The sequence below is a fragment of the Lycium barbarum genome, chromosome 12 (genome assembly GCF_019175385.1).
Source record: "Lycium barbarum isolate Lr01 chromosome 12, ASM1917538v2, whole genome shotgun sequence".
Classification (NCBI taxonomy): Eukaryota; Viridiplantae; Streptophyta; class Magnoliopsida; order Solanales; family Solanaceae; genus Lycium; species Lycium barbarum.
The window spans coordinates 98415467-98436814 of NC_083348.1; the positions used below are offsets into that span (position 1 = coordinate 98415467).

General features: G+C 32.5%; 3 protein-coding genes and 1 non-coding gene across 4 annotated transcripts; 1 reads left to right on the plus strand and 3 right to left on the minus strand.

The window, feature by feature from the left end:
• Nucleotides 1-245: 245 nt before the first annotated feature.
• On the minus strand, nt 246-1629 carry LOC132621909 (mitogen-activated protein kinase kinase kinase 20-like). The gene has a single exon (XM_060336384.1). It carries the CDS (start codon nt 1516-1518, stop codon nt 436-438), a length of 1083 nt encoding a protein of 360 aa, XP_060192367.1. The 5' UTR covers nt 1519-1629; the 3' UTR covers nt 246-435.
• Nucleotides 1630-12781: 11152 nt separating this feature from the next.
• Nucleotides 12782-13579, minus strand: LOC132622134 (protein RALF-like 34). Its single transcript, XM_060336674.1, has one exon. It carries the CDS (start codon nt 13382-13384, stop codon nt 13001-13003), a length of 384 nt encoding a protein of 127 aa, XP_060192657.1. The 5' UTR covers nt 13385-13579; the 3' UTR covers nt 12782-13000.
• A 5241-nt stretch (nt 13580-18820) lies between these two features.
• LOC132623106 (transcription factor HEC1) lies at nt 18821-20057 on the minus strand. Its single transcript, XM_060337816.1, has one exon. It carries the CDS (start codon nt 19934-19936, stop codon nt 19295-19297), a length of 642 nt encoding a protein of 213 aa, XP_060193799.1. The 5' UTR covers nt 19937-20057; the 3' UTR covers nt 18821-19294.
• Nucleotides 19031-19134, plus strand: LOC132625297 (U6 spliceosomal RNA). The gene has a single exon (XR_009576733.1). It is a non-coding gene; the product is annotated as a U6 spliceosomal RNA (small nuclear RNA).
• Nucleotides 20058-21348: the final 1291 nt, after the last annotated feature.

Consider the following 21348-nt stretch of genomic DNA (forward strand, 5'->3'; position numbering starts at 1 on the left):
TATTCTTCTAAGTAACTTTTATTAACCTACAAATTACAAAGCGCTAGTCTTCTTCCTTTGGCATTCTCAATTTGATTACTTAGTACTACTCCCCTCTACCAAAAGGAATATGAGTTAAAAAGTACAATGGTTAAAAAAGGGAAAGTAGTTCTGTAATATTTGGTACAAAAAGGTAATCAAATAAGAAACAATTTAAATATCTGAATGAACAGAATTAATTTATTTTAGGGAGGAAAATATAACAATTGGAGAAACAAGATACTCTTTAACTGTACAAATCCCTCGTCATCATACAGAAATTCATCACCTAATTTCGTCCACGATGTATCTGTTCTCTATGTACAAAAGAATTGAATAAATTGCCCTATCCTAATCACTAAAGTGAAAGAAATTAGAGAAAAAAAAAAATCAAAGCTGCTATCTAAAATATTGACATTATCTAACGCTGACCCACCCATCACCAGCAGACCATTTAGATTCAGGTGTACGTTCACTGACTAATCCCCGCAACCTCTCCGCCGGCGATGTGGACCATGACCCGTCACTCAAGTTCATCAATTCTTGAAACGCCGGCGATGGCAGAGATGTAATTGAACATGTTACTGATGATTCAGCAAAGTCATCAGATACCCAATCTGGAAAATCAAATGGGCACCTAGGAGATGTTGAGGGGTTTCCACTCTCGCAAGTCAATGTAACAGTGTCATCATCATAATCTTGATCAGCGACAAATGGATGTTTTAGAAGCATCTCAGCTGTCCATCTCTTTTTTGGGTCCCTCACAAAGCACTTGCCTAGAAAATCTTTTCCTTCTTCGGACAAATTGTCAGGACAATCAGGCAATTGATCACCAACTCCAATTGTCATCAACAATTTTGTCATATCTGAACATCTCCACACTGGAGTACCTGTTGCCATTTCGGCAACTACACACCCAAGTGCCCAGATATCTGATGGAGCGTCCTGTTCACCTGCCGTTACCATTTCAGGCGACATATTAAGGGGAGTACCCCTCAATTCACATCGCAATTTATCATCTTTTGTGGATTCGGATCTCTTTGCCAATCCAAAATCAGCAATTTTGACTTGACCATTTTCGCCTAAAAGAATGTTCTGAAGCTTAATATCGCAGTGAACATAGCCACTCTTGTGAACAGAGTGTAATCCTCTGAGTAAGGCTTTAGTGTATTTCCTAACTTCAAATTCCGGCAACCTATGATCACCGGAATTCTTTAACTTATCGGACAAAGCACCCCCAGAGGCATATTCCAATAAGACATTGTACAACTTTTCGCCATTTTCGTATGTGTAGCTGTCACCAAGGCAAATGATTACTTGTGGACAACCCTTAAGCTCATCCAAGATTAGCTTCTCGTTTATCAGAGTAGCTGAGCAGGAAGCGGAACAAGACTTAACCACCATCGATGGAGAAAACAGAGTGCTCTGTTTTCTGGGTATTGCAAAACTGACTTTGCCAAAGCTTCCATGACCTACTGTTTCACCTCTAATCCAATCCATGTTGTTATTTAACGGAGATTATTTGCGCTGAAAATTTTGGTAATGTTAGGTTCTTCTTTTTAGGGAAAATAAGAAGAGAACTTGCAATGAATTCTGTTTCACGCAGCGGACTTCTATATATAGCATATAGAGTGTGGGGGATTTTTTTTTTTCTTTTTCAAAATTCATATTTGATGGCTTTACTGAATGAATGAATTAATTAATGATTACACAAGTGATGATGAAGACATGTGCGTATTTAATTTTGCAAGGTGTGCAAAATATAATATTATTAAATTAAAATAAAAAGAGCACGTGATTGTGCAAAAGATATTTCTACCTAATTTGGCTGTTTAACACCGTTCATTATTTTTATTTTTAGAAACGTGCCCTGATTTTCTAGGTTAATAAATACTCCTAGCATAGTGATAGTAAAACTATGACCTTTCAGGTTAAATTTCAAGAAATTTGAGGTAACATTAAAATTATATATTGGTATATTCCCAACTGCTGTGTTGATCAATTTATCAATTTTACAAGTTACTGGTGTATAAAAAAAAATAATTAATATCTGCTTATTACTTGGTGCAAGAATTTCAGAAACGTGGTTGTTGAGGTGAATGGAACTTCTTTTCTCATTCGAAATGACTACTTTATTTCTAGTTATTTAATTGAGCAGTAATCCTGCCCCATAGCATGAACATTCACCATGACATTTTAAACATTCCAATCAACAAAATGAAACAGAACCAAAGAGGTCTCAATCAGATCAGGACCAAAATCTTTAACTAGAGAATTGAATGATCATTTCTAACTATTTAGAAGCGCCGGTTGGGCACCTTTTTCGTCGTCCAACCGGCTCCTTTTTGGTCGTCATTCCAAGTTAAAAAATTATGGGCCCATATATATTAAAAAACAACAACTAATATTTTTTTAAAAAAAAATTGGCCTCCATATTAAACACCAACCAGTATTAAAAAAAAAAAAAGAGAAGAAAAAAAAAAGTGGAACCCACCACATCCAAACTCACGGGAAAAAAAAAGTGGACCCCATATTAACAAAATCAAGCAATATTAAAAAAAAAAAGGTGAATCCCATATTAAAAAACAAACAATGTTATAAAAAAAAAAGTGCTTAGAAATCAAACAATTAAATCAATAATGACGGATTCATTGCCACATGCGTATCAACCCATTAGTGGGAGCAAATGAAATTATTGTACAACAACATACTTGAAATACTTATATATTACTACTATATAGAAAGGGGGGTTTGGGCACTTTTTCGTCGTCCGTTTGTGGGCCCAAAAAAATTGTGGGCCCACATATTTTAAACAACTACTAATATTTTTTTTTAAAAATGTGGGCCTACATATTTTAAACAACTACTAATATTTTAAAAAAAATTATGGGTCCCGTATTAAACACCAACCAGTAATAAAAAAAAAAAAAACTGGAACCCACATCCAAACTCACGGGAAAAAAAAATAGATCCTATATTAACAAAATCAAGCAATGTTAAAAAAAAAAAAGTGAATCCCATAATAAAAAAATAAACAATGTTAAAAAAAAAGTGCTTAGAAAATCAAACAATTAAATCAATAATGATGGATTCATGGCCACATGCGTATCAACCCATTAGAGGGAGCAAATGAAATTATTGTACAACAACATACTTAAAATACAAAAATGCTTAGAAAATCAAACAATTAAATCAATAATGATGGATTTATTACCACATGCGTATCAACTCATTAGTGCGAGCAAATGAAATTATTGTACAGCAACATACTTAAAATAGTTATATATATATATATATATATATATATATATATATATATATATATATATATATATATATATATATATATATATATATATATATCCGTTTTTCAATTTTTGAAAAAACAAATTTGTGGGCCTATATAGCCTAATGGATTCATTGCCACATACGTATCAACCCATTAGAGGGAGCAAATGGAATTATTGTACAACAACATACTTAAAATACAAAAGTGCCTAGAAAATCAAACAATTAAATCAATAATGATGGATTTATTGCCACATGCGTATCAACCCATTAGTGGGAGCAAATGAAATTATTGTACAACAACATAATTAAAATACTTAAAAAAAAAGTGTGGTCCCATATTAAACACCAACCAATATTAAAAAATTCAAAAAAACACCAACCAATTAAGCATTTAAAAAAAAAAGTGTGGTCCTCATATTAAACACCAACCAATATTTAAAAAAAAAAAGTAAATAAAGTGAAACCCACCATCTCCAAACTCACGGGAAAAAAAAAGGTGGACTCCATATTAACAAAATCGAGCAATATAAAAAAAAGTGAATCCTATATTAAAAAAACAAACAATGTCACAAAAAAGAGTGCAGACTTTGTATTCGTAGCAAACACTAATATGATAAAGTTTTAGATACGGAGCACAAACTGCAATGTTATAGTAATCGTGTTTTGAACATAGTATCCCATATTGACAAAATCAAACAATATAAAAAAAAAAAAAAGTGAATCCCATATTAAAAAAACAAACAATGTCAAAAAAAAGTGTAGACTTTGTATTCATAGCAAACACTAATATAATAAAGTTTTAGATACGGAGCACGAACTATAATGTTATATTAATCGTGTTTTAAACATGGTATATATATTATATGCATAAAAATAGTGCAAACTAATAATGTCCAAAAGGGTGGGCCCCATACTAAACAACACCAAGCAATATAAAAAAAAAAACTATATAAAGTATTGGTTTAGACCCATGCTTCGTCGTCCGTTAAAAAAAAAGGGGGGGGGGGGCATACTAAATAACACCGAGCAATAAAAAAAAAGGAAGAAAAAAAATGGAACTCACTATCTCCAAACTCATGGGGAAAAAAAAATGGACCCCATATTATCAAAATCAAGCAATATAAAAAAGAAAAAACCCATATTAAAAAAAATATAATGTTAAAAAAAAAAGTGCAGACTTTATATTCGTAGCAAACACTAATATAATAAAGTTTTAGATACGGAGCACAAACTACAATGTTATATTAATCGTATTTTGATCATAGTATATGTATATATATTATATGCATAAAAATAGTACAAACTAATAATGTTCAAAAAAAAAAAGTGCACCCCATAAAGGGTGGACCCCATACTAAACGACATCAAGCAATATAAAAAAAAAAGTAGATCCCAGCATCTCAAAACTCACGGTAGAAAAAGGTAGACCTCATATTAACAAAATAAAGTAATATCAAAAAAAAAAAAAAAGTGAACCCCATATTAAAAATAAATAATGTCAAAAAAAAAATTGTAGACTTTGTCTTCGTAGTAAACACTAATATAATAAAGTTTTAGATACGGAGTACAAACTACAATGTTATATTAATCGTGTTTTGAACATAGTGTATATATATATATATATATATATATGCATAAAAATAGTGCAAATTAATAATGTCAAAAAAAAAAAGTGCACCCCCTATTAAAAAATCAAACAGTATTCATGTAATTTCCAATGTATCTCATTAAGTCAATAATGATGAATTCATTACCACGTGCGTGTCAATCCATGAAATTGCTTTTCTTCAAAAGGTTAAGTAGTCTAACCATACAATTTTCTTTCTTTTTTAATATTAGTCTAAGATCTAATCTAAATATTAAACTGTTGTATTTGCTATTCCGCCATGTCATTTATTTGTTATGTTTACTAAAATAAATATACTTAAAATATTTATATTTTAAAATAAGATAGAATTTAATTACTATTTTTATTTTTATTCTTACTCTGATAAATGTGAAAAGAAATTAATGTCGTAAAAAAAATATATCAAATGCAGATCAAATAATGAATAAGGTAAATTAGTCAAATTATAATTCTAATCGACGTTTTCTTAAAAAACCATGTAAAAGACAACATAACAAGTAAAATGAGCTAAACCGAAAATATTTACTAAAAATTAAAAAATAGTATTTCTTTGTTTAAATAAAAAATCAATTTCTACTTTGTTTCGTTTTAAACATGTAAAATTAATTTAATAATTTGAATTAGAATTGTCCAAATCAAAATTTGATAAAAAATAATAAGTTTTTTACACTTTTAAACTAATCGAATTAAAATTGAAAGTATCAACTGATGCTTAAATATTGCTATTGTTTTATCTCAAAGAGAAGAAAATAATTTCCTTTTAAACAAGTCTTTTCTTTTAAAAAATATTAATAAATTTGCCGATTTTGTGTTCATAGCAAACATTAATATAATAAAATTTTAGATACGGAGCACAAACTACAATGTTATATTAATCGTGTTTTGAACATAATATATATATATTATCACTATTAAAAAACAACTACATACACATAAATGCACTACAATCTAAAGTGTTGGGCCCGTGCACAGCACGGACATAGGCTGTCTAGTTTATATATATATATATATATAATTTTAGCACACGCATTGCGGCTAGTAGGTGAGTCCAAAAGTCACAGTATCTGTTCTTCTTTCTATTTACTTTCTCAAATAATGAGCTACCACTAGTTGCAACTTAGCTATCTTTGGCACATTCCATGGCTCCGGCCAAACAACACCCAACGATCTGATTGGATTCACTTTTTAACGCTATCACCGGTCTAACTCTGACAAAGCAAGCCATCTTCGGCCAGATCTGTATTGTTCCGGTCTAACTCCGGCGAAGCAAGACATCTCCGATCAGATCTATATTGTTACATATCTGACTGGATTCTCTTTTTAATGCCGTCACCGGTGACTTTTTGTTTTTGTTTAAATGTTAATTGTACAGGTCGGACCAGATTTGCGTTTTTCCGGCGACCTCCGTGAATGCCGGCGAGTGCCGTTTTGGTGTTTATGTATATAGGTGTATAAATATGGTGGTTGGTGTTGTTTCGGCGTGATCTCCAGGGATGACTGGTCGCATGTGTATATGAGTTATAATATTGTATATGGGTGTATACGGATATATGGGCTATAATATTGTATAACATTGTATATGAGTATATGGTTTATAATATTGTATATGGGTTAAAGCTTTGGACAATTTTTTTGTAATGTAAATGACCAAATTGTATATTTATGAAATTTCCCCATTTTAAAAGGTAACCAACGGACGGAGTAGCTAATCATTGCTAATTAAGTATTACTGGTAAATGCATACAGACAGAGGTACAAGATTTTGTTCACACTTGATGTAACAAGCTAGTGAATTAGGAGTTATAATTAGATAAATGATAGATCACATTTGGTCAAAGGGCTTTTCACATGATTTCCATAGTGAATAATAGAGTAGCACAACTTGTGAATGAAAAATAGTATGCTCATGCTCAATCTTATGCAACAAATAGTATGCTCATGCTCAATCTTATGCAACTTAGTATAATTCAAGGTTCACACTTAGTATCCCAATTTCTTCGCATTTTTCGAAACCATTAAAATTAGTTAAACTAAAGTAAAATTCAAAATGTATCGCATATATCTATGAAAAGAAAAACAAAGAACCCATTCTTTACCAAATAGGATAACTGTCGAAATGTGAATAAGTTATTTATGGAGTATGGACACACGATATCACAGCTATGTTTCATGTGGAGTTACTTGGTACTACCACGTTCACCACATGGGAATTCTATATTAGAAACAACCTATTTCGCTAATAACTTGAAAAAGTTATCACATTAATTGAATACTCAATAGAAATAAAATTAATTTTGTAATCATAAGTTAAATGATGTTACTTGTATAAATAATCTTTATATATATATATAAAACTTATGAAAAAGATGCTAGAAACATTCTGAGCTATGCGACGCACCGGCAAAAACACCTGATTTTGGGCAAAGCTTCTCGTCTTGCCTCTCATTGTCGGTTGCAAGTGGTGTTGAAGTCACATGAAAAAAGCCTCATTTTGATGCCTTACCAGTTACCAAAAATGAGGGAAACTACACATATTTTCTTTTGTGGATAAACCAGATTTGTTAGCCTTTTGGTTTACTTATCGAATTCATATTGGCCTGGTTTTTCTAATTTAGACGACCCAAGGCACAGGTTCATTTCGTTTTCTTTAAAAAATAGGAATGTCTGTAGTAATCTTTGGGGGAATTTTCCTTTCTCATTCATAGAGCATAGTAGGTAAATCATGCGGATAAAGTTAAAAATATAAATCGAGATTAATCCAAATATAACAGTATTTGGGAACATGGAGTGTTTTATGCCATAGTTAAAGGAGCATGGACCTACTTTATCACCTACAGCCGCTTACACTATTCTGGGCCAACCAAACTTTACATATTCCTACTTCAAGCATCCATTATCCAAAATTCATTTGCTATTCAAGCTATTAGGAAAAAAAAATTAGAACATGGATGATGGGACATCCATTTTAATGTTAAATTTGAGAAATATAAAGGATGGAGAGACAAAAACGTTGCGTACAAAACCAAAAGTAATATCTCGCAAACACGTGGGGAAACACAGTGGCGCTAAATCCCCTCAATTATATTTGTGTTTCGTAACTTATTTGAGCTAATAAAGTTAAAAGTCGCATCCAAATTCTAGTGAAAGAGTAGAATTGTATTTGATTGAATATTGACTAAATTCCATGCCTCCCTCACATATCACATGTTAAATTTACGACACCTTTTGGGGTGGGTAAGGGAACATATATTGAAAAATCACAAGTGAACTGATAGGAGATTTGAAGGTGCATGAAGACTCCCTGAAGCCTAAATAGGCCGGAGAAATGATTTTTTAGTCCTTTAAATTATTTTTTTAAGTTTTATGACCCTTTAAAAAGAGATCTTCATTTTTTACACATAACAGATTTGAAAAAGTTATTTTCTTCTATTCAAATTTTAAGAGGCCAAGATATCTCATTTCCTTTCTAAACTTTGGTTTCTTTAATTTTCCCCGAGTAAGAAACAACGGAGCTTTCAAAATTGCAGGCAGCCAAACAAATTGGGCAGTGTACTGTTTGCAGTACTTTTGTTGTAACGTTACTATGTTGGTTTTATTAACCCCTAAAAAAAAGATGTCTAATCTATATTTAATATTTAATTGGCAAAAAAATAATAATCAGTTTTTCCTTAATATTTAATTGCATGTTCCTAAATTGTTGCTTACATGCCCTTCCCGAGATGTCATATATAACTCATCACGTTTAAAATGTGAAATGTCAGGATGTTTACAATACCTGCTCATTTTGTGTTACAATTACATGGCCATATTTTTATAAAAGAACCGCTTCGAATCATGTCAATAGTTTGTGAAGGACAATCCGTGAAAGATATACATTTGGACGATGTGAAGATGTCTTTTTGTAGTTAAATATAACTCATGAATGACATCATCTTGCAACGTGCTTTACAAAAACTTTTGAAAATATGTTTTTGAGCCAAGTTTGTAGCATACTTATGCACTAATATCAACGTATTCCTGTGGTGAGTATAGAAAGATATGAAATATTTTGTTATTTTATCCTTATGTTATTATTAGAAGAAGAAAAAAAGGATCTAAATTATATTCAGAGACAACATAAAGCTTTTTTATACTGTCATAGTAGTTTAACACGCAATAACAAGTTATCATTTTTACTAAGTTAGAGTTTAGATCACCTCTCTCCTCTATCTCTCTCCCTCTCCCAATTAATTGATATCAATTTGAGTTATAGGTTTTGAGACAATTTGTGATTTAGGGACATGGTTAGGGGTGTTGATTGCTGAAATAGAAATAGGAGAAAAAAAAGTATAGATATATAACACAAGAAGTAATAAGGAAAGGAAGAGAAAACTGTATTAGGAGGCATTTTAGAGGCATGAAAAATGTTATTAAACGGAAGTGTCCAACAATTTATACTAAGAAACAAAATAATAAGAAACTAAGAGCATGAAGGAAACAAACAAATAATATTTCAGGTATATAGTAACTAGATTTTTACATTATCTTATTGCGTTTTTGTATTTTTAAAATTTTTTGTATATTTTATTCACGTTCTCATATACAAATTAAATGGTTTATTCCATATTTAATCTTAGGATGTTTCTTACGTATTTGTTTTGTCAGAATTTTATATAGGATGTTAGCAGGATCATCAAAAGATGATAAAGTCATGAAAATATTTTTGATTAAGAAAGATTAATTTTCTTTTATGAAAGCATTATATTAATATTCAATAATATTTTAATTTTTTACTGACCGCACGAAGCGCGATCAAATACGCTAATATTACCATCATTCTCAATTTCTTTTCTAAGATTGAGAAAGTATATAGTTCTTAGGTAACAACCTCAATTGAGAATCTTTCTAAACTTAACCATCATCATACGTCACTGCTTACCAAAATAGAAAAGAACCCAAAAAAAAGAAGAAGAGATTAATGAGTCTGCTTCATCTCATTTTATGTGATAATTTTTTTTCTTTTTAAGAATGAAATTATTTTATACTTAAAAATAATTTACCTTAATGAATAATTTTTGATCATATAAATTTCTACGGGTTATGTTGGACCATAAGTAAAAATTTGCTTTTTCTTTTGTAAACTTTTTACCAATCAAAACGCCATTAGATAAATTAGAACATAGAAGTAATGCTTTTAGGTTTAGCATGTGGCTCAAAAGAGAAATCATCAGTGGTTTGATTTAATGATTTATACATATCTTGGGTGCGACAAAAACTATTCCCACAATGTACATACACCAAAAAGGGTCAGTTCGCCGAATATAAAGTTGTGCTAGCCGTCCCCATGTTGAAGTCACATGGACTGGGAGCCCTGTATTGATTGTGCTTCCTCAAGGAAATCAAATCACTCATAAAGATTTTTAGAGATAAATTTTAAGAAAAGTTGATTTTATCTAGATTGTGCTAGATTACATTTGACGCTGGAAACCCACTGGTCAATAAGGTACGAATAAAATAAAAGATCAATTTTAGGGCACTCTTACCCCAATATTGACAGCCCCTTTTTAATATGATACGTGTTTATTGTAGTTTCCTGTAAACCAAATCTGGAAGGGTCAACGTCAACTAAAAAGGCGTTCACATATGTGCGACTCTCTAGCAATTTCAGCGGGCACTATTTTGCTAAAAGATCTAGAGAGCGATACCGTAAGCAATTTGATAATTGTATCTCTATTCTCTTATAGTTATCCTATTTTTTACTTTTCGATAGTTTAATCAGTTGATTTTTTATTGAGACTTTTAAGTTCTGCACCTCCTGATATTTTTTTGCTTCTATCGGCAAAATTCTGAATATTTAAATTTTGCTTCTAGTAAATAACCAACTAGATAGATTTTCAAAGTAAAACTGAACGAGGTTGACGCTGGATGAGCAAAGATTATACAAAGTTGAAACAGAAGGAATAAATAAACAGCTACTGCTTTTAGAACTTTGTATAATTTTGACTTCCACCTCAGAGCTTGACTTGAAGTTCTTTGGAGTTGACTGCTCCATTGGGTCCTCATTGACCAGGTAGGTTACTAACGAGGTTTGGTTGGGCTTTAAAGTAAGCTTTTCATTTTGGGCCAATTGAGAATTTGAGGGGACAATTTTCAGGATTGGCCTTCGCTGGGGATGGTCTTTAATTTTTGACCTTCGCTAAAAATCTCTTGATTTCGGATTTGAACCCTCGCAAAGTCAAAATTTTTTTAAAAAAATCGCATGGTAGGGTTTGGATTCGCATGGCAAAGTTTGGACAAAACTCTGCCTTCAGGCAAAATTCTGCCTTAAGGCAGAGTTTTGAAGTCAAAATTTTTCCTTGCGAATCCAAACCTCTATCTTGCAAATTTTTTTTATTTTTTTTAGTGAGTTTGAGTTTGAACCCAGAACCTCGGAGTATTAGGCAAAAATTTAAAACTACCAATTTGAGGGACAAAATTTAAAGACCACCCCAAAAGGACAGTCCGCGCAAAAAAATGAATTTGAGGCCCACCTAGAACTTCTAAATAAATGAGAAAGGCTCAATCCAATCCATTTTAGCTCTTCTTGGGCCGACCCAGAGCGCCTTCCACCACCTTTATTTCCTCTTGCTTTATTACTGAAACTACTACACCATTATTCTTCTTCTTGACTCGCTTTCTTAGCTCTATTGCTTTATATTCTATGGTTAACGTAAACATAAGATTAAATTTCCTACTTGGTTGCTTTAAGATTTCACATAAATCAACAAGAACAACAACAAAGACAATTGGCAAAAATATTACTCCAGAGAGATAGGACTATGCTCATTGATTTATATGTAATAAACACTGCTCCATTTAAAGGCACAAGTTAGTTAATATCAAAGGCATTCATGAGTATGTACATCGATCCTTTGAACGTAGTAGGAGTCATTGAAATAATGTAGAGGAATCGCGGGACAAAAAAATGAATCTCCACGTTATGACATTTATAACAATTTTATGTTTATTGGAAATTGTATAACAATAGATCCTTGTGATCCGGCCCTTCTCCTGATCCCGTGCATAGCAGGAGTTTGTTGCACCAGTCTGCCCTTTTTGGAAATTGTATAACAAAGTCATTTTTTTTTTATGACATGGGAACCTGCAGCCGCTATCCTTCGGGTGCGCACGGGGTAAACCCAGCTCTTATGCAATAACTCGCAAACTACACATGAGAGGTAAGCGGCACTAGGCAAGCCCCGTGCGACAAGCTCGACCCATAAGGCAAATAACAGAGTCATTTTTTAAAATTTGGTAATAGAAAAATCACTTTTCTACACTTTACTATTACTGTGTCACACCAAATATGTACTCTTAGCTGAAAAGTACATTTCGAGTAACAATTATATGAAGATACACATAATTTTTATAAAAAATAAAAATAAAAATAAAAAACTAAAAGGTAACCGTAAGTCTGTAACTAGTGGAAGGTGAAATTAGTTACCTGCTTCAAGTTAAAACACAGTACTATACTACTACTATAAGGGGTCGTTTGGTTTAAGGACTTATTAGTCGCGGGACTAATTTATCCCATCTATTGAGATTATTTTATACCATCTAAAAGATGATATAAAATAATCTCAGTATAAGTGGGTTAAGAAGGTATAAGCTGGGTTATCCCAACACTAATTTTTATACCATGTTTGGTACAAGATATAAATTTATCCCAGCACTAATTTATACCTTATACCAAACATGATATAAAAATTAGTGCTGGGATAACCCAGCTTATAGCATAAACCAAACGACCCTAAGTTAAATCTTTGCTAAACAAAGTTATCTATGGATAGTAAGGGGAAATTAAAGTGAAGGTATAGGAGCTCGATAAACACACACATAACGTGAGTAAATTGAAACTTTTGTCTAAACAAAGAAATAATGCCGTCTGAGAGCACCAAACATCAGTCGATAAGTAGTAGATCTAGCGCAAAGAAGCTAGCTAGCTCCCAAGTCCCAAGCTATCACAGAGATAAGTACATAAACTGAAAATGCAATGGACAACATATATAGATCCCAAACAATAAATAGAAACATAAGGTAATTTGTTCATCTACGGCAACGAGTAATAGCAGAGCAACCTCTAGTGTAAGGGTGAGCTGGACCTGTTGCACTGAAGCAGTGATGAGTGTAATATGATCTGCCTGAGCGCGGTGGGCAAGGGATTCTGTTTGCTGACAAAGCTCCATAAGAAATGTAGTACTTGAATTTGAATACTCTGTGCCACAACAGAGATCTCCCATTCATTTCCATCCCATCTAGTTGTGTGTCATCCTCTTGGTCTTCGTATAAAGACATGGCCATTGGCAACTCAATATCTTCACTCACAAACTCTAACCGGTCATCAGCTTGTGCTTTGATAATAATTGCATTCTTGCTAAAAGTCAATAAGATGACAAGAATGAAAAGCAAGAAAAGTTTCGGAGATTCCATTGTATATTCAAGAATGATGGTTTAATTTGCTTCACTTCAGCTGTGCTCTTGAAATGAGATATGTTGTGTACTTGGAATACATCTAAGATAGACAATGTGCTTGTGGGGGTCCCTCAATTAAGGCCTGCAATGTCTTGGTAAGGTCGCACCTACTGTTCCCTCTTTCCATTAATACTTGCTGCTGCATTTGCGGTTGGGTCAACCTCAACTTTGCTGGTTCAACCTCAATTTTGCTTTAAAAATTAAATCTCCTCAACTTTGAATAACAGTGATTCTCCCTTCTTTATTTTAATTAACTTTTAAAATTTTTTATTTTATTCTTATATTATCAACTTATTTATTTTACTTTTACTTCTTTAAAATCGTGATTTTTTTCTCTTTAATCTATGTAACAAATTTCTTATAAAAAAATAAATATTACTTTCGAGACGGAAAAAGAAAAGTAAGAAATACTAATTAAGTATATAGCTTAATGTTGTTCTATAATGAAATAAATGAGAATTTTTTTTTATTATTATTATTAATAATTAAAACTCTGATATCTATTTATACAAGTAAAAATAACATATAATAATAACTTTATAAATATCTTTTAATGCGGGTATACAAAAATAATTATTAAAAAGTAAAGGTATATTCTATAACAACTTCCTAAAAGATTATCTATGTATATTATAAATGAATTTTAAATTATAATTTAAAATATTTCATTAATAACAACCAAAACTCGTTTATATATTGACAATCGGGAATAAATTTTATATAATATAAAAAGATATTATATAGATGAAGGATTGAAAATGTCAAGAGTAAAATAGACATTGCATAGAATAAAAGGGAGAATATCTATTGTTCAAGTTGAGGGAAAGTTTGAGTTTTAATGCAAAATTGAGAGGTGAAAATGTTTTTCACCCTCTGCGGTTAGGTGACCAACTTTCCTCTCCCGTGATTAATACTGGGGGCTCACAGATTTTATTTAACTTCTACCGCATCCTCCTAAATGTTTGTACTAGAACTAGACCATCTAACTATTGCTCCATTATTGTTTTCGTACGAGGGTTAAAGTTAAAATACTTTGGTATCTAAATTAGCAAGCCTTTGATCACATTCAAAAAAGTTCTTAATTTCTTTTTAAGTTGCTGTTAGTTTTTTAGGTGCATAGTTGAAATTTAATATTTCCACTTCAACTCTTGAAGTAGATGTTATCATTACTCCCTCCGTTACTTGTTTTACTTTCTCTTTTTAAGAACTTATAAATAAAAATATATTTTTACTATATTATCATTATCTCTCTCGAATTAATTGCACTCTAATCAATATGATTACTTTAAAAAACAATAAATGTTAAAGGGCAAAATAAGAAAAATTTAACTAATTCTATCTTAATTTTATAAATGAACAAATATTTTTGGATGAATATTTATAATAATGTGGACCACTAATATGGGACGAAGTGAGTAAAAAGCTGACTAGTTGAGGATAAGTGTGACAGTTTGGAAATTTACTTTCCTAAGGCCCCATTAAGTTTCACTCCATGAATGTCTGAATTTGAATAGGTCAATAACGTGTTAATTATACTCTCTTTTTTTTCATTTTGCAATCACTTATTTGCTCTACGTAAGCCTGCTTTATTCCGACCTTGCGAAGAATTTTTAGAAGTTGTTAATGTATATATTCATCAACATTTTATCACTACTACATATGTTATGTTGCCGCTATATCATACAACCACCAACACCGATCCCCACCATATATTCATTATTGCCAATCATCACTTCAAAAAAAAAAAAATTGTGGAGGTTAAAAATGCTATTTACGAGTTACAAACCTCTACTATTTGCTGTCAGAAAATAACTAACCCCCACAAATTGTACTTTTAACCTCCCAAATTATCTTTTTTTTTATGTTGCGATCAGTCACCTATACTACTAGCTACTATCACAAAAATCACAATTGTTATTCACCTTCATTACCAACCACCTCCATCATTAGCATTCACCATCAACCTCTACAATCAACTATCACTGTACAACCATCACCATCAACCACCCCTATCGTTAGATACCACTATAATAAACTCCATGACTCCATTACCTGTGATCAATACCAATGCCTGCCACCTCCACTGCTACTCATCTCTACCAATCGCCTCAACCACCTCCGCGTATCAACAATCACCTCTGACCATCATCGCACAATTACTACCTCACAAACAAAGGTGGATCTATGTGTATGGGAGGGAGTGCCATGGCACTCGCAAACTTTGGTCAAGACTGCGTGTACACCTATGTAAATATAGAAAAAATAAGCTAAATAGATTAATTGGCAAAGGCTCAAATATGCCCCTAACCTTTGCGAAATTTTACACATTTGCCCGTCGTTAAAAGGTTGGTGCAAAGATGCCCCTAACGTTTTTTTTTTTTGCCATACATGCCCTTGAGTTAGCGGAAAATATTGGAGGGCATATTTGTTCAGTTTCGCAAACGTTAGGGGCATATTTGAGCCTTTGAAATTCCTGAATGTTATGGCACAAAATATCATTGCATTCCAAAACATAAAAAAAAACATTTGTAATTACAATCCATCCACCATTGTATTACATCAAAATTATACAACTAAAAGAGCAGATGCAATTACAAACATCTTTTAAAGACTGTTTTCACAACAAGAGCATCATTTTTCCTTTTCAAAAGATTTTTTTTACTAATGATAATACTATTTTTATTTTTCAATTTATTGTTCTTTCTGGATATTTTTTGTGTTCTGAATCCCAATATCTACACAATAATGGATGCAACAATTACCGTAATAAAACATAAACATAAAAAAGGAGATAACTTATATTAGACTTATGACACATGAAAAAATGTCTCCCGCGGCGCTCAAAATTTTGATAATAATAATAGAAAGAGTATCACATTTTAAGCATTTATACAATTTCTTACATAACATTCAATGTGGTTTGGCTCTTTCGTGAATTTCACGCATAACCGAAATTTAGTAGAATTATTTGAAGTCCATAAGTGAGATGGAGTGCAGTAACTCTACGTCCACAAACTCTTCCACAACTCCACATCCACAAACCCTTCCACAGCTATTTGAAGAACTCGAAGCTTCCGACATTTCATAAACAAGTGAAAGAATAAGAGAGAAAAAGTGAGGGGTTGTACGATAAGTGTGAAATTTCAAAATGCAGTTGCAATAAATTATTGGCTAGCATAAAGTGCACTACAAAAAAATCTGAGAACTATTTGTGCCGTAATATTCAGGAATTTCAAAGGCTCAAATATGCCCCTAATGTTTGCGAAAATGAACAAATATGCCCTCCAATATTTTCCATTAACTCAAGGGCATGTATGGCTAAAAAAAAAATGTTAGGGGCATCTTTGCACCAACCTTTTAATGACGGGTAAATGTGTACAATTTCGCAAAGGTTAGGGGCATATTTAGACTTTAACCGTAGATTAATTGGCACCCGAATTACCAAAAGGGTGCTGGGTGCCACTGACAATGTGTTGAATTGTTCACCTTTGTGGCAGGAGTTCGAATCCTGCTAGCACACTTTGTTTTAATATAAGCTTTAGTTTGCTGCATTTAGGAGTTGTTTCTTCTTTCTTTTTCTTTAATTGCTTAGTTCTTACTAACTTTTTCTCTGGTCATATTAATACATTTTTGAATATTTTTTCTCACTTTCTTTAAACATTAAACATAAAATATAGAGGTTTGCTTCTTCACTGATGCGCTTTCCCAACTCCTTCGAAGATTTATTAGTAGATGATAGAAAAATTATTATTTTTCTCCGGGAGCACAACCCTGGTATTCTATTCAGGGGCGGAGCTAGGATTCCGACGAAGGGTGTTCATATTTTAGGACAGGGGATGTGTGAGCGATAGTTTGCACACCCTTAGCCGCTAGGCTATCCTTCGTTTCTATGTCAAGGTTGTTCATTACTAGTATATATCCACAAAATTCTATATTTAACATAGGCATTCGATAATTTTTTCCGACGAATGGGTGTGGCTCCGCCACTGATTCTATTTGCAGAGACCTACAAAATAGAAATTCTTGAATAAATTACTGTTTTATCAAAGATGAAAGTTATTTTTGCTAGATATTCTTTTGGTAGAAGGATAATTGTGTAGTATAATTTTAAATGAGTTAATTTTCATGAAAAATGATGAGTTGAAAAACGTCTCTAAACTTGCTTTTGTTTCAAAGTTCAGAGTGCTTATTAGTATAAGTTTTTGCTAATGAGCCATTTTACTCGTTCAAAATACATACTCCAATTGAAAAATATATTATGCTTTTTTCCAAGTTATCATAATTAATACGTAATTTTTTGCTCGATCAATTTATTTATACAAATGAAAAGACGAATAACCCGAACCGAAACGTAAATAAATCAAACCAACCAAGTGTATACTCTATTTGAACCATGTAAATTTTAATATGTTTACGTTCAAATATGTGAAATCCGGATCTCTAAATTCTGGATCCGCCTCTGCTCACAAAGCATCATGGTTGACAACCATATTAGCCATCACTTCCACTAAATTTTACAGTGTACTTGATCAAACAAACAGCTTTTATAACACCATATAAATAAATAAAAATCTAATATTTTGTGGTTACAATATTTTTTTAAAAAAAAACAATTACAAAGAAACCTAAGGGTTTATTATAAAAGACTTAAAAGTAGATCTCCACATCAAAAAACTGAGAGAAGAGAAAAGCTTATTGTATACGTGCATAAATAAAAGGAGAGAAAGCTGTCGTTGGAGATATCTCAGACAGCACCCCAAGTTGTCGCAAACAGGTGGGTCTGAAAAGTGAAATGCCTCGTTGGTCTAAATATCTCATTAGTTGTTCTTGTTAGCTCTTTGTTGGTTTACTCTTTTTTGGGAGGGCAGGCTTTTGTTTGTAATTTCATTTGCAAGTTGCTAAACAATTGTAATTTAATATCATAGCTAATCGTTGGTCGCTTGTCTGAGACTTTTTTTTTTGATCTGAGACATATTTGTAAAATAAAAACACACAACAGTTAGATACCAAGGAAAATGGCATTTTTGTTACCAAAATTTGTCCCATCAAACGTGATTCGTATGTATTAGGATTTCTGTTCCCTTTAATCTAATGTTTTCGTTATACTACCATCTTCATCCTATGCTCTTTTTGTCAAAAGAATATTTGTTAAATGACCTCACTAGACATTATATATAAGGAACTAATTAATAAAGTGAAAAAATCTACTGCTAAAATTAATAAAAACAGAGATCATCGCATGACTATTGTAACTTAATTAGTAAAATAAGTAGCTAAAGATGATCCCTAAACAAGTTGTTTGGAGATGATCCCTGCAGGTGTCAACATCTCCAGAAGGTAAGAACATAGTAATAACTTCTATTCACTTACTTATAGGGAAAACTCAATTAGAAATTTCATTAGAAAAAGGTGGTCATAATTAAAACAGAGTTACAGTTATGACTATCAGACAAAGTAGTGACTTTGTCACGGAACTCTCAACACCTTGAGAAAAGATCAATAAATCTACTCAACAGTGCATGAACCCAAACCTATTAAGTCCAGAGTGTCCAGCTCTTCTCACCATTTGTGCAAGTTTGGAATTACAAACAGAAGAACAACCTAGTCCCTTCAGGAACATTCGATAAAAATTGAAGGATACAGAGAAAATTAGCATAGTTCTTGTGCAAAGATAACATCGCACAAATTGAGAAATGATCCAAACACAAGATAAACCTAAGACTTACCATGTTGGGGTTCAGGGACAAGGGGGAAATTAAAGTAACACACTAAACACACACCATATAGCCAAATCTTTACAAAAAACTCATTAGCGTGATCATGATCTAGAGGTTGCCTACACCGTGTAGATATGTTATTTCCGTTATTTTAACTAAGCATTTGTGCACTAGAATTCATGGATGGATGAGGCTGGCAATTATAATTTATGGGCGCTGGCGACATTGCTGTTGAAAATCCAGCAATCATAGGCTTATTATTAACCGCTGCTTGCTCTAAGGACTGAAGTTGCTTCTTTAGAAACTTAACATAATGGACAGCTTCGTCTAACATTGAAGCTGTGTCCATTTTTGTTCCTCCAGGGACTAATCTTTGCAAAATCCTTATCCTTTCACTTATTCGTTCCCTTCGATGCCTCGCTGCCACACTTTGTGGATCCTTTGATATTTTGACATTCTTTCTTTTAGGTGGCTTTACTGATTCGGGGTCAATGTGAATCGGCTGCATCATCGCGATACGGAAAATCATCTCCCTCATGGCTTCCATGGAATTTATCTTCTGTAAACAAGAGTAATCGTTTCCATTACCATGAGCTGATGCAATAAATTCATCGATGGATGAAAGTAGTGGCATTGTGGGCTCTTCAATGGGATTGCCCATGAAGGAGAAATTAGAGGGAGGAGAAGTCATTAGATAACTGGAGTTATGGAGTGGTGGTTGCAAGGGTATCATTTCAATATTGCTGCTGGAAAATCCAAGTTCTAGTGACTGATTAAAATCCTGTAAATCCATGATATGTTTGTAAGGTAGAAAAAACAGGGGATATATAGAAATATGGAATGAAAATGGGCTTGAAAGATTCAGGGGATACCACTATGAGAAGTGTTCGTTTGGGGCACAGCATGGAGTTGTCAGTGATATATGTGCATATATATGACAAGTTCCGACCTACTCCTATGTTTTTATATTGCCTAAATCCTTACTATATTACAAAGAATACGCAATCATACAGATCACTATACTATTTTTTAAATTTTCTTTATAGCATAAGCATTAAGTACATAAGTAGCATTTCCATTTAATTCCCAGTTACAAAAGCTTGAGTCATAATGTTTACATGAAATGAGGAAGAGAAGTCCATAAATATAGCCAAGATTAACAGTACATAATTCTGTAAATATAAAAAGGGGAAGTCAGATCAGGGGAAAGAAGGGGGAATGCGGTTGAGTAAAGGTGCATGAACCAAAAAATCCAGCCATCACTAAGAGTTAAACAGAGGTATGGTCCTAGGGATGAAAAACTATAGATTTGCCTTTAGAAAAATTAACTTGAAAAAACTCGAAGAGTAACCCCACAACACATGACATCTGTCAGAAGGATAACAAGTCTGGTTTCAGAAGTGGGGTAGCAAAGAATGAAGAACTTACCTGTAAAGTAGCCCATCTTTTTATTCCCTAATTTCTACACCGAGGAATTGAGCTAGAGGCAGGGGAGCTACCATATCAGTTACGTACTTTGTAAGTATTAGTTACGGTTTGGACGAAATTTTTTAGATGTTGTATTTGTATAAAAATCCACCAAACATACATATTAATATTTAATGTTAATTCAATAATTAAAAAGAACTATGAATTTATGTCAAGTTCAAAACTCATACACTTTAAATTTGTAGCTCCAATCCGCATCTAGCTAAAGCCTAAAGGTACAAAAGGGTAGCATGCATCCTGCTACACAAGTGAGTTACTGCAATATAATGATGCTTCCATGGCACGCATCTCGATGTCGATTTAGGAAGTTTTTGAGAAGTTAACTTAGTTGGACCGACCTTCTGCTCCTCTCAAGTTCAGAAAATGACTTGTTTTGAACCAAACATGGAAACTTACTTGACTGCCTGGTAATAACTATCAGATGGTCTGACTATTTTTAGTTGCATCATGAAAATGCTTGTCCAAACTCAGCTTACAAGTTACGGCTCTTCTGCAATATTCTGCTTGTCGCCACACCACAAGAAGCAATGTTTATACTGGAAATAACTTACTCATTTATATGATTAGTTAGTAATAAAATGAAGTTTAATTTCATAGATAGTCATTAAACTTCCATTTTATTGAACCAAAATCACTAAACTATTTTATGTACGAAAAAAAAAACATTCAATTTTGCTTAGTAACTTAGAAAGTCACTGTATTTTTTTTTTTTTTAAT